Consider the following 13,343-nt stretch of genomic DNA (forward strand, 5'->3'; position numbering starts at 1 on the left):
CACACACACACACACACACACACACACACACACACACACACACACACACACACACACACACACACACACACACACACACACACACACACACACACACACACACACACACACACACACACACACACACACACACACACACACACACACACACACACACACACACACACACACACACACACACACACACACACACACACACACACACACACACACACACACACACACACACACACACACACACACACACACACACACACACACACACACACACACACACACACACACACACACACACACACACACACACACACACACACACACACACACACACACACACACACACACACACACACACACACACACACACACACACACACACACACACACACACACACACACACACACACACACACACACACACACACACACACACACACACACACACACACACACACACACACACACACACACACACACACACACACACACACACACACACACACACACACACACACACACACACACACACACACACACACACACGTGAGGATATTTACATTTATTTCACTAAGCTCTTACCTTTAGCACACACCACTGTTTGCCTAACTCTAGCTCCACAATCCACCCAGAGTGTTCAGCTGCCCCCCCCCTCTTTCTCTCTCTTTCTCGCTCTCTCTCTCTCTCAATTAAATTCAATTCAATTAAATTCAAAGGGGCTTTATTGACATGGGAAACATACGTTTACATTGCCAAAGCCAGTGTTAAAACAAACTAAACAAAGCAAAACAGTCAAACAGCGAAATCTGTACAGTACAGAGGGAATTTATTGTGTGATTGACAGTCTTTATGGTGGTTGTATTCCGTTGGATGTCCTTTTCTTGTCACAGCAGCTCACAGATCTTGCTGCTGTGTTTGCACATTGTTGTATTTCTCCCAGTAGGTATGGGAGTTTTTGAGTTATTTGCCATGTTTTCAAAGTCTCTTTGGGTGTTTGCAATTTGTGGGAAGTATATGTCTCTGATGTCTTGGTATAGTGGGCAGGTTGTTAATAAGTGTAGCTCGATTTCCACCTCTTCTTGTGTGCAGTGGGTGCACAGTCTGTCTCCTCTTGGGAGCCAGGTCTGCCTATGGTGGCCTTTCTCGTTGGCTAGGCTGATGCTCGCTGAGTCTGTACCTAGTCAAGCATCTTCTTAGTTTTGGATCAGTCACAGTGCTCAGGTATTCTGCCACTGTGTACTATCTGTTTAGGGCCAAATAACATTCCAATTTACTCTGGCTTTGGGTTGATTCTTTGTGTCCCCCCCCCCCCCCTTCTCTTCTCTCTCTCTCTCTCTCTCTCTCTCTCTCTCTCTCTCTCTCTCTCTCTCTCTCTCTCTCTCCCTCTCCCTCTTTCTCTCACACACACACCGACACCAACCCGTGCCTCCCCCTCATAAACCCGTGACCGCTGCTCTCCCTCTCCCCCTCCCTCCCCAGTCTGGTGTGCAGTAACGCGGCACGGTTCCGTCTGGCGGCTGGCCCCAGGAGGAAGCTGCTGGAGATGGGTCTGAGGAGGGCCCAGGGACCCGACGGCGGCCTGACCGCCTCCAGATACACACACATCGGAGGTGAAGTGTACAGTGACACACAAAATGTGAAAGACACACATGTTCTCACCCCCCCCCCCTTCTCTCTCTCACACACACACCAGGGTTCGCACAAGGTCCTTGAAGTGCTTGATCTTTGAGAAAAAAAAGTCAAGGCCTGGAATACCTTGAAAACAGCCCATTTTTTAACAAGGTGCTTAAAAAGTCCTTGAAATTCAAATCAACCATTCGCATTGACAGTTTTGTTCATCCATGATGAAATATTTCTGAATCAAGAAATTATTATTTTTTAATCTGAAGTGTAACTAATTGTCGGAAATTGGTTTTAAGCCATAAATATTCAATCCGATTTTTTTCAATAAAAACACAGCATTTAAAAGTGAATTGTATCCTTTTAAATGCCCTTTTAAAATGAAAAATAGTGCTTGGGAACGTACTTGAAAGTCCTTGAATTTAATTTTGCAATGTCTGTGGGAACCCTGACACACACACGTCTGTTTGAAAGCACATACTACATACTTCTGATATTTTTAGCAAAAATTCCAGATATGTCAACCAATTTTAGAACATATCATAGGCCGACATGACAACAAATGTTTATCCTCTTATCCATCGGACGGCCCGACGGCGGGGCCGTCGCGCACGCCACGCGGCACTTTGCCCTCGTCCGTCGGCTTCAGGCTGTGTTATTGCCGATCAACCGACACATTGTTGGAAAGCTAAAATGGCCACCGCTTGATTGACACCCTACTCAACCTTCCAATCTCGGGTTACAAATCCAAACAACCAACGCGTGTCAGTTTCGGGACAAGTGACCATGTCCGGTTTCGCCTGGCCCTAAACGGACCAGTCACCTCTGACGGTGAAAATGATTAATCTTACATGAGGGATGATTACTACGATAAAGGGAGAGAAGAAGACGAAGAAAGGAGAATTACTCGCGCGTCGTGAGAATGTATTGGACCCGACGGCCATTTTGGATAAGCGTACCGAATTATTATCGCTACAGGTGTACATGTGTAAAACACAAATTTCCCGTGGGATTGTTATCAACTTCGGACCTGTAGGCCTACTAGATAAGACTTGTACCGTTGTGTTTTCCAGCTTATACCTCTCAGCTGGAACTCTTTTGCAGGTATCTGTTTGCAAACTAATTCAGACTAATTAAGTAAACAAAACTTTAATTTCAGTGTGTTCAAACCTCTCTAACTCTTATTACATTAGCACTCAGAGTGATTCTATTGTGGAAGAAAGTTCAGAATGTTTCCTTTCAAAAGAGACCAGACTCATGCATGTGCTATAAGTGGTTCAAGAATAAATCTTCAATTACTTTGGGTATGCAATCAACAGCCGTTTTATGCAAAACTAGCCCGATGCTTGCCCCGATGGATAAGAGGTTAAGTTGCATCAATTCTGTTGCATTTGTTGTATGTACAGTATTCTGGTTGCATGCAGTGGTATAGGGAGGTGTAGTCTGACGTCACTTTAGTTTCCCGCGCGACTATTGTAATAATTCTGCCTAACATTGGCAAGCTTTCCATTTTTGCACAAAAAGAGTTCCCTTCTATCACTAACATTATTGTTTAAGCATTTTTGGTTGAAATAAAGTAAATTATAAGGTTGTTTAATTTGTTGTTAAAAAATAACTACACTTACCAGTAGAACGCCTGTTGTTCAGTGCTGTCACCTAATACACGTCACGGCCATTGTGTAGTTGCTCAGTGAACGAAAACATAAACGTTGTTATTTTGCTACCTTTACGATTAATTGCAAATGCTTTCATGTTGAGCTATACTGTAGATTGTGGATGAATACACACAGAAAGGTACACCATGCCAATGTTCATGCTTTATTTGTTTTAAACGAGACTATTTAGAAATGTGTCCATTGGAAATACATTGCGATTTCAAGAGGGGTGGACCGCGTGGGAAACAGCAATGATGTAACCACTACACCTCCCTATTCAGCAGGTAGCAGTACGTCACGTGAGTTTCCAGACGTACTCAACCCGTTGTCTGTCTGCTAGGGTTTGATCTAACCAGTAATGTTCAGGCCGGCTTCCTGTACGGTATCCCCGTGGCTGGCACCATGGCACACTCTTATGTCACTTCCTTTTCCTCCCTGGAGGAGGTGTGGCCTCAGGTAAGTCTCTGTCCTCTCTCCTATGACTGAAGGGGTCATAGAGCAAAAAGGGGGTACATAAACGTGGGGGTGACCTGTCGAGCCGTCGCCCGTTCAGATTCTTTATTGGGGCGATTAATCAAGTTTTAATTTCAATTATGATTTTAGCTTCCCGCGAACATTTAGATTAAATGATTATTTATTAGTTAGTTATTGGTAGGTTGTGACAGTGGGTGCACTACAACGTTGCTGGTGATATTATTTTATTTATTATTATTTTTATATATTTATTATCTTTATTTATATATATGTTTCCACTTATTTATGTATTATCATTTATTTCAGTTCAATTATATTTAAAGTCATCATGTTAAAAAGAAACATCAGTGTTAAAGTTCAATGAACGCATATAATGTTCTCGAAAAATTATCGTGATTTCAATGTCTTGCAGCAGCGACACCAATAGAATAGGATAAAATAGAAGCAGAATAAAGACAGCCTTTGGTTTCCAGACACAGAAGCTAGGGTGGGAAATCCACATGTGTGGGAAAGCCCCACATGGGGCGACAGTGGATCAGGAGGTACAGTAGAGCAGTCGTCTGGTAATCGAAATGTTCCCGGTTCAATTCCAGCTCCTCCCGGCTGTGTGTGTGGAAGTGTCCTTGAGCAAGACACTCAATCCCTAACTGCTCCCGATGAGCAGGTTGGCACCTTGCATGGTCGCCCTCTGCCGTGTGTGAATGTGTGAGTGAATGTGTGAGGAACAAATTGTAAAGCGCTTCATTTACCATTTACCATGTTGATTCATTACGCACTCCATTTTCTGTTCCTGGGAGCTGGAAGCTGGCTTCAGTTTATTCAACAGGGTGCAGGCAGCGGCTCCATATGATTGGCCGTCTCTGGTCCCACTAACATAGGGCTGGGCGATCTGGAAGCTATTGCTTGCACAACAATCAATCAAAACAGTTTCCCACCCAGATATTATTATATATGATTATTATAGTATTGCTGTCCCATCACATTGAACTGCATGATAATGTTCTTGTTATTTTCAACTATGTTATGTATCTTATTTTGAGAGAAATCTGAGTTAATGTGTTTTTTCTATCATTCATTTCCATAGAAAATGTTTGCAAAAACATCATTATTTCATAATACGATAATATTTAATTATTGCTTAACCCTAGCGCAGAGCATCCTGCTCCATAGTTTTCCTATAATGACTTTATGCTACAGAGTAGATACACAGTATTTGTACTTTACTCGAGTATTATTAGGTTTGTATACTTGTACTTTTACTCAATTACATTTCAGAGAAAAAAATATGTTTGACTCCTACATTTAAAATGCAGACCTACAAAGTACAAATCTCGCAGGTCCAACTATTTCAATTAGTATATTGTTTTCTCTGGCCGAACTAACGTTAACGTTATTAATCCTGCGGCCGCACTTTATTTAAAAACAGCCAATCAAATCCCCATCAATGGAAAATTAGCCCACCCATACCCATGCTGATTGGTCCTTGTGCAAGACTAGAAAGCGGGGATCTTTGATCTTTGAACACCTGCTATCAGAAGAATAGACTGTCAGAAAAAAAGTTTTTACTTTTATTTTTTAATACTTAAGTACATGTACAAGTAGAAACTTTTTTACTTTTACTCAAGTGTGTTTTTAGCCAGATACTCTGACTTTTACTTGAGTACGATTTTGAGACGGTACCCATACTTTCACTTAAGTATAATTTCTGGGTACTTTTTACACCGCTTAGAATCCCACACTCTGCTTTCAATGCCTGCATCATTCGTTTAAACATCACAGTACACCTGAAAGTTGTTTGAAAACAGGTGTGTACATGTCTTCTCTTGTTCAAAGTGGACATTTTAGTCAATGATTATGTCCCGTGTGCCTCTCCTGCCCAATCAGACTCTTGTGACAGCGAACGGGGATTCGAACCCTATCGACGTCATCTCACTGACCAAGGGTTGGTTGGGCCGCGTGTGCGAGGTGCTGGGGGCGGAACCCCAGAAAATCCACGAGGGGGAGCTGGCGGCATTCCTGTCGTACGCCCTCGCCTACCCACACAACTTCCTGCCCGTGATTGACAGCTACAGTGTCAGCTGGTAACTTCTTCCAAAAAGTATTTAATCTGCTCGAAACTGAATGAATATGACAAGAATCACATTGTTCATTGTTGTTGGCAGCTTGTTGTAGCCGCCAGGTTGTTAACCCCAATGATAACCAGCAGGTACAGTAATGTCCGAGACAACATGTCCAAACAGTAATGTCCGAGACAACATGTCCAAACAGTAATGTCCGAGATGTCCAAACAGTAATGTCAGAGACAACATGTCCAAACAGTAATGTCAGAGACAACATGTCCAAACAGTAATGTCAGAGACAACATGTCCAAACAGTAATGTCAGAGACAACATGTCCAAACAGTAATGTCAGAGACAACATGTCCAAACGGTAATGTCAGAGACAACATGTCCAAACAGTAATGTCAGAGACAACATGTCCAAACAGTAATGTCAGAGACAACATGTCCAAACAGTAATGTCAGAGACAACATGTCCAAACAGTAATGTCAGAGACAACATGTCCAAACAGTAATGTCAGAGACAACATGTCCAAACAGTAATGTCCGAGAAAACAATATCAGAGACAACAAACACGTCCTGCGGAAGCAGCAGTTTCCTACAACATGACCACGCAAACCGACTTTAAAGGAGAATGCCACCCGTTTGAAAGAAGTCGCATGTTCTTCCTGTGACCCAGGACGGTTCAGACAGTATTTCCAACATGCACCACTCTCTCTTAAAGCTAGAAAAGAGCCTCAAATGCATGATGTTCCTTGGATGTGGAATCTGGAGCTGTAATAATAGATGATGAATGAGACACTGACACACAAACGAGGTTCTCTAGTGTTGCTGAACAGGTCTGTAGCAGAATATAACGGCATAAGAGTGTAAGAGCTGGCACAAATATTTGAAGGGCCCATAAAATCACTGCTCCGTTCATTTTCTATGGAGCATCCCTAAATTCAACATCTGAGTGACATCACAAATCCAAGGGCTCTCTCTCTCTCTCTCTGATTTCTAGCTTCAGGAGAGAGTGGTGTGCGCTCACAAATATTGCCTGAACTGCCCTAAGGGCACAGAACTGATGTGAGTTATTTAAATGGATGGCATTCCTCTTTAAGGCTTGGGTTGTTTGTTTTCATCACAGGGCTCTGACTCATAAGGTGGTTTGTGACGATACAGAGAGGACTGTGAGCACCTGGTCTACTCGATTCGAGCCAATAAACTCACAATCTGGCTCCATGTTCACTCGTCTCTCCTCATCACACGTTTAAGGGACACTGTTTGGGATTGCGCCTCTCTCACACTTTCCAATGGGTCCCCAGAAAAATGGGGAATCGTTTATTTTCACAAAAATTCAATTCACTAGAATAAAGTTCAGCCTATTCTGATCGTAGGTTTCACTCTCTCCTCTAAAATCTCTCCACCTACAATAGAGACAGAATTCATGGAATAATTCATATCTAACAACAAATATCTTTGGGGTCCCTGGAACAGATGGGCGTTCCTGACTGATTACAGTCAGGTCCATAAATATTTGCAATCAATTATTAAAAGTGACCATTTTATTTATGATTGTTAGTTTGTCTAATTACTTTTGGTCCCTTAAAAATGGAGAGGAACAACACCTTCACCTGATTTGGATGTGAATACCCTCAAATTAAAGCTTAAAGCACATCTTGATTGTTTCATTTCAAGTCCGTTGCGGTGGTGTAAAGAGCCAAAACTATGACAATACAGTAAGTGTTGATGTCCAAATATTTATGGATATGTAAATGGACAATAAAATGACATTATGGACTGTACCTGTCTATTTGGGGGTCCTTGATGTGAACAAAGTTTGAGAACCACTGTTTTGAGAACCATAAAGTACGAGTCAGGACCCAAGATGTCTCTGGCGTTGCTCCCTCACTTCATAAGAGCACTGGTATGTTTTCAATGGGGGTCCCGGGGTGACACCAGACTTCTCAGTCCAGGCTGCAGGTCTCTGGAGAGGTTTAAGAACCCCTCTGGACTCGAGTAGTGTCTGTCTTTTACTACCGCATGTGTCTGTCTGTCTTTTATTACCGCGTGTGTCTGTCTGTTATTACCGTGTCTGTCTGTCTGTCTGTCTGTCTGTCTGTCTGTCTGTCTGTCTGTCTGTCTGTCTGTCTGTCTGTCTGTCTGTTATTACCGTGTCTGTCTGTCTGTCTGTCTGTCTGTCTGTCTGTCTGTCTGTCTGTCTGTCTGTTATTACCATGTGTGTGTCTGTCTGTCTGTCTGTCTGTCTGTCTGTCTGTCTGTTATTACCGTGTATGTGTCTGTCTGTCTGTCTGTCTGTCTGTCTGTCTGTCTGTCTGTCTGTCTGTCTGTCTGTCTGTCTGTCTGTTATTACCGTGTCTGTCTGTCTGTCTGTCTGTCTGTCTGTCTGTCTGTCTGTCTGTCTGTCTGTCTGTCTGTCTGTCTGTTATTACCGTGTATGTGTCTGTCTGTCTGTCTGTCTGTCTGTTATTACCGTGTATGTGTCTGTCTGTCTGTCTGTCTGTCTGTCTGTCTGTCTGTCTGTCTGTCTGTCTGTCTGTCGGTCTGTCTGTCTGTTATTACCATGTCTATCTGACTTGGCATGGCAGTAGTGTCTGTCTTTTAATACCGCGTGTGTCTGTCTGTCTGTTATTACCGTGTGTGTCTCTCTGTGTTCAAGTCAAGTCAAATCAAGAGTTTTATTTATTTATTCATTTGTTATCACCGCCTGTGTGTCTCTCTGTTATTACTGTGTGTGTGTGTGGCTGTCTGTTATTACCATGTGTCTGTCTGTTATTACCGTGTGTCTGTCTTTTATTACCGTGTGTGTCTGTCTTTTATTACCGCCTGTGTGTCTCTGTCTGTTATTATCGTGTGTGTGTCTGTCTGTCTGTTATTGCCGTGTGTGTGTGTCTGTCTGTTATTACCGTGTGTGTGTCTGTCTGTTATTACCGTGTGTGTGTCTTTTATTACTGCCTGTGTGTCTCTGTCTGTTATAGGGCTGGGCAATTAATCGAAAAAAAAATCGCGATCTCGATTCATAGACCTATGCAATCTCATTTTTTTTTTTTTTTTTTTTTTTTTTTAATCTTTTCCCCCCTCCTTTTTCCTCCGATTTTCTCCCATCCCAATGTTAGTCGTTATGCCAATTCCCAATCCCCTTCCTGGTCGCTGGGAGAGTGGAGGCTACCACGTGCTTCCTCCGACACACGTCCAGCCAATCAACCGCTTCTTTTCACCTGGCAGCGCGGATTCTCACTGAGAGGGGCGTAGCGTGTGGAAGGATCACACTATCCCACTTAGATCCTATCCGCGATTAGCAGGCGCCCCGACTGAACTGTAGGAGTCGCTGTTTACAACAACCCGGACCCACCCCGCCAGCTTCTCCCACCCTCTAATACTGCCAATTGTATTAGTGTGAACGGCCAGCCAAGCTATGCAATCTCATTTCTAAGTTATGCCTATTTCTTTTTTATTAAAAAAATAAATATTATAATTTTTTTTTAAACATTTTACTTTACTTTTTAAATGATTTTATTGAAGAAATAAGAATCGTGAGAGAATTGTGATCTCAATTCTTAGAGAGAAAAATCGTGATTCACATTTTAGCAAGAATCGCCCAGCCCTAGTCTGTTATCACCGTGTGTGTCTGTCTGACTCGACAGTAGTGGTCTGCTGAACTTCTGCGCTGTGGCACTGAGTCTGTGTGAGCTGGGCTACAGACCTGTGGGCATCCGGTTGGACAGCGGGGACCTCTGCAAGCAGTCTGTGGACGTCCGTCAAGTCTTCAGACTCTGCAGCGAGCAGTGAGTAAGGTGCCGTGAAAGGCTCTCATGTTAGTCTTGAAGTAAGGGGCGCGTACCCTTATGTAGAAGAGTTATGTACCACTGTTTATAAAGTCTCATGTTATGAAATTTAATGATTTGATTTATTATACAATTATGCAAATAATGTACAGAGCTAAAGCACAGTTACTCTCGGACGGTGTGCAAAGGCCATCAGAATGCTAAATGACAATAACACTATGTAACAACCATCAAATGCACTCACAGCACACACATCCACACGCACACACTCACTTTAAACAAACAACTCACTGCAGAACCCACTTTACCCACTTTAGACACCTAAACACACTTTATATTTATTGGCAAAGAATTTGCACTACAACTCATTACACCTTACTGTAAATTGTACCTAAATTGTACCTCATCCCATTTCTGCATTGTACTGTATAGTATATAGTATATTGTATTGTAACTCAGTTACTTTTCTACTCTGCATTGTACATTGTATATATGTATATATCTATTGAACACTTTTGTCTACGTACTTGACTTCTATTTTATACTCACTATACTTATTTTATACTTATCTATTTTTATCTAGCACAATCTCTGGAGCAAAACAGAAAGAAGCATTTAAAAGTATTCTGTACTTCTGTATGACAACTAATAAAGAAACTTGAAACTTGAACTTGAATATATGATTTGAGAGACATTTGTAAATGTACTGTTCAAAAAGCTAAGAAAGGGATTAAAAGGAGATGTATTTTTATTGTTGGGGTTAACTAATGCTGATATACATTTAAGAATGAGTCATTCGCTTTTGGTTTTTAAGAAAATGGTTTGTATAGCTATTTTTGAAGGTTACAAATGTGAATAATTCTTTTTTGTTATTTTCTTTTAGAATACTGTTTTGGAGTCTTAATTTAGTTAAGAATATAGGACAGGCATGTATAAGCATTATGATTATGCTTCAGTCTGTACATTTTCAGTCACTGCCAAATCAAAGATTGTGGAATGATTGTGCATATTGTATTGTGTGTGATGACTGAATAAAACTACTACTACTACTACTACTACTACTACTACTACTACTACTACTACTACTACTACTGCTACTGCTACTGCTACTACTACTACTACTACTACTAGAAGGACATGTGTGTGTACCATTAGCTATTCATAGTCCAGGCAGGACCGGATCCACCAATCTCCTTTGACCAGTGCGCATGCAGAGCCATAAGATCATATATTTATATATTTTATACCCAGTTTAATCACCTGTACATTGTATACTACTATTGCACTTTACTGTTACATTTGCACTCTGGTTGGATGTCAAACCTATTTTCGATGTACTGTACTTGTGCTGTATAATGACAATACAAATTTTGAATCTAATCTAATATCACTTTATTGATCCCCTTGGGGGAATTCAGGCGTCATAGCTGGAGGGGGGAGGGGGGTTACAGGTATGGGCAGCCTGATTACTTTTACCAACGGATTTCCAGTTCCGCGTTCGCGTTCTGCGATCTGATTGGCCACTGACGTTTCTGGTCGTGTGACATCTGTGCCAATCGTGTGACGCCTGTTTCTATCACCGGTTAAGCTTAGGCACTCTTTCGAAGTTGGTTAAGGTTAGAGTTTGTCTTAGAGCAGGGTGATAGAACACCAGCCCTGATTCCAAACTCTAACCTTAACCAACTTCGAAAGAGTCGCCTAAGCTTAACCAGTGATAAACTAGGCGTTAGGTAGTTTGCAGGCTGTTTGAGGCGGAAATGGGTGCATCACGCGATTGGGCGCACATGTCACATGACCAGAAACATCAGTGGCCAATCAGATCGCACCAGAAACGTCAGTGGCCAATCAGATCGTAGAACGCGAACGCGGAACTGGAAATCCGTTGGTAAAAAACTAGACGTGTATGGGCAGGGTAATAGAAGAAAGATAATAAATATAGGCAATCAAATTTTAATCTGAATATAAAATAAGAGAAAATTAAACAGTATAAAAAGGTAATTCTGTGTACTAGCACGCAGAGTCGTGGACGCTAGGTACGCATAGAAATGACGGACATACCTGTGCCAGTGTAGGCTGAGGTCCGCTACTGTTATCATTTTAGTCCTCACGGACCCATAGTGGAGTCTGGTCCGTGTATGGACTATGATTTAGCATTAAGGCTGTGTGTGTGTGTGTGTGGTTTATTTTGGTTTATTTGTTTGTTGTTTGGTCCCAGCAATGGGCATGTGTCTCCTCCTGGTGACTTGGGCCCTTTTGGGCTTTTTGTGAAGCCAACAGTCACCAACCTAGGGGTAACATTTGACTGTGACCTAAAGTTGGACAAGCAGGTCAATGCTGTGGTGGGAAAGAGTTTTTTCCAACTTAGGAGGCTGTCCAAGGTCAAACCTTTTTTATCCCGTTCCGTTTTTGAAACGGTTATCCATGCTTTTATGACCTCTCGCCTTGATTACTGCAATGCCCTGTACGTTGGCGTCAGTCAGGCCTCCCTCTCTCGTTTGCAGTTGGTGCAGAACGCGCTGCCCGTCTGCTGACGGGAACACGAAAGCGGGAGCACATTTCCCCTGTGCTGGCTGCCCTCCACTGGCTTCCTGTGCGTTTTAGGATTGATTTAAAGGTTTTACTGTTTGCTTTTAAATGTTTGAACGGCTTGGCACCGGGTTACCTCTCGGACCTGCTGGAACCCTATGTTCCCCCAAGGTCCTCTGACCAGCTCCTCTTGGCCGTTCCAAACTCCAGGCTGAAGCTTAGGGGGGACCGTGCTTTTGCAGTGGCAGCCCCAAAGCTCTGGAATGAGCTGCCACTGCATGTTAGGCAGGCCCCCACTCTGCAGGTGTTTAAATCACGCCTCAAAACACATTTATTTGCTCTGGCTTTTGGTTTTTAAACCGTTTTTGAGAGACTGGCCTTTTTATGTGACACATTGTATTGTTTTTATTGTGTGCTTTTATTAAAAAAAAATATGTTTTATGTTTTATCTTATGTTATGGACTTGTACAGCACTTTGGTCAACTTTGTTGTTTTAAATGTGCTTTATAAATAAAGTGGATTGGATTTAGCATTTCTAATGTTTCTTCTTTTTTACTCTTTTCTCTCTGTCCGCTCATCCCTCCAGTTTCTCCATTGCCGACTTCCAGTCCCTGATCATCGTTGGCACCAATAACATCTCAGAGCAGAGCATGGTGGAGCTCAACAAGAAGGTATGACGGCTAAGTCGCGTTCGAGGCCCAGGGAATTGTTTTGTGTTTGAGGCTCCTGTGCGGTTTGTCCCGCCTCAAAGGGTCTCGGCGTACTTGCTTTTAAAGTACCATGCGTACGAGTAGACGAGCGGCTGCGTTGTGAACGGCATTGTTCACATACTTACCTGCCTGATGAATGAATGAATGAATGAATGAATGAATGAATGAATGAATGAATGAAAACTTTATTTAACAGATTGCAGAATGGGTACAATACAGTACGGCTCAATACATACAATTGTTAAGGGGATGCAGACCTGAGAAAGACGTTTGTCTTGTTTCCATCAGGGTCCCCCATTTTCAATTCATATAGACATTTATGACATACACAACATACATGACATTTATGGCATAGGGACATATAGGTATTTAGTACTGATACATTTGTGACATAGGCGGTATTCAAATATACAGTACTGTTACCCCTAGATCCTGACAGAGTATATACATATGATGGGGAGGGGACTGTACATTAGGAGGGGGTGGGTGGGTGGGAGGGAAATATACATACGG

General features: G+C 42.4%; 1 protein-coding gene across 1 annotated transcript in view; it reads left to right on the plus strand.

Moving 5' to 3' along the window:
• Nucleotides 1-13,343, plus strand: part of naprt (nicotinate phosphoribosyltransferase) — a 44,842-nt gene that overhangs the window by 7,580 nt on the left and 23,919 nt on the right. Inside the window, exons 4-8 of the mRNA XM_084308735.1 lie at nucleotides 1,477-1,607; nucleotides 3,613-3,728; nucleotides 5,631-5,827; nucleotides 9,454-9,594; nucleotides 12,707-12,791. Coding sequence (XP_084164861.1) covers nucleotides 1,477-1,607; nucleotides 3,613-3,728; nucleotides 5,631-5,827; nucleotides 9,454-9,594; nucleotides 12,707-12,791 — 670 coding nt within the window. The remainder of the gene's footprint in view (nucleotides 1-1,476; nucleotides 1,608-3,612; nucleotides 3,729-5,630; nucleotides 5,828-9,453; nucleotides 9,595-12,706; nucleotides 12,792-13,343) is intronic.

This window comes from Notolepis coatsorum (genome assembly GCF_963971535.1).
Source record: "Notolepis coatsorum genome assembly, chromosome: 2".
Classification (NCBI taxonomy): Eukaryota; Metazoa; Chordata; class Actinopteri; order Aulopiformes; family Paralepididae; genus Notolepis; species Notolepis coatsorum.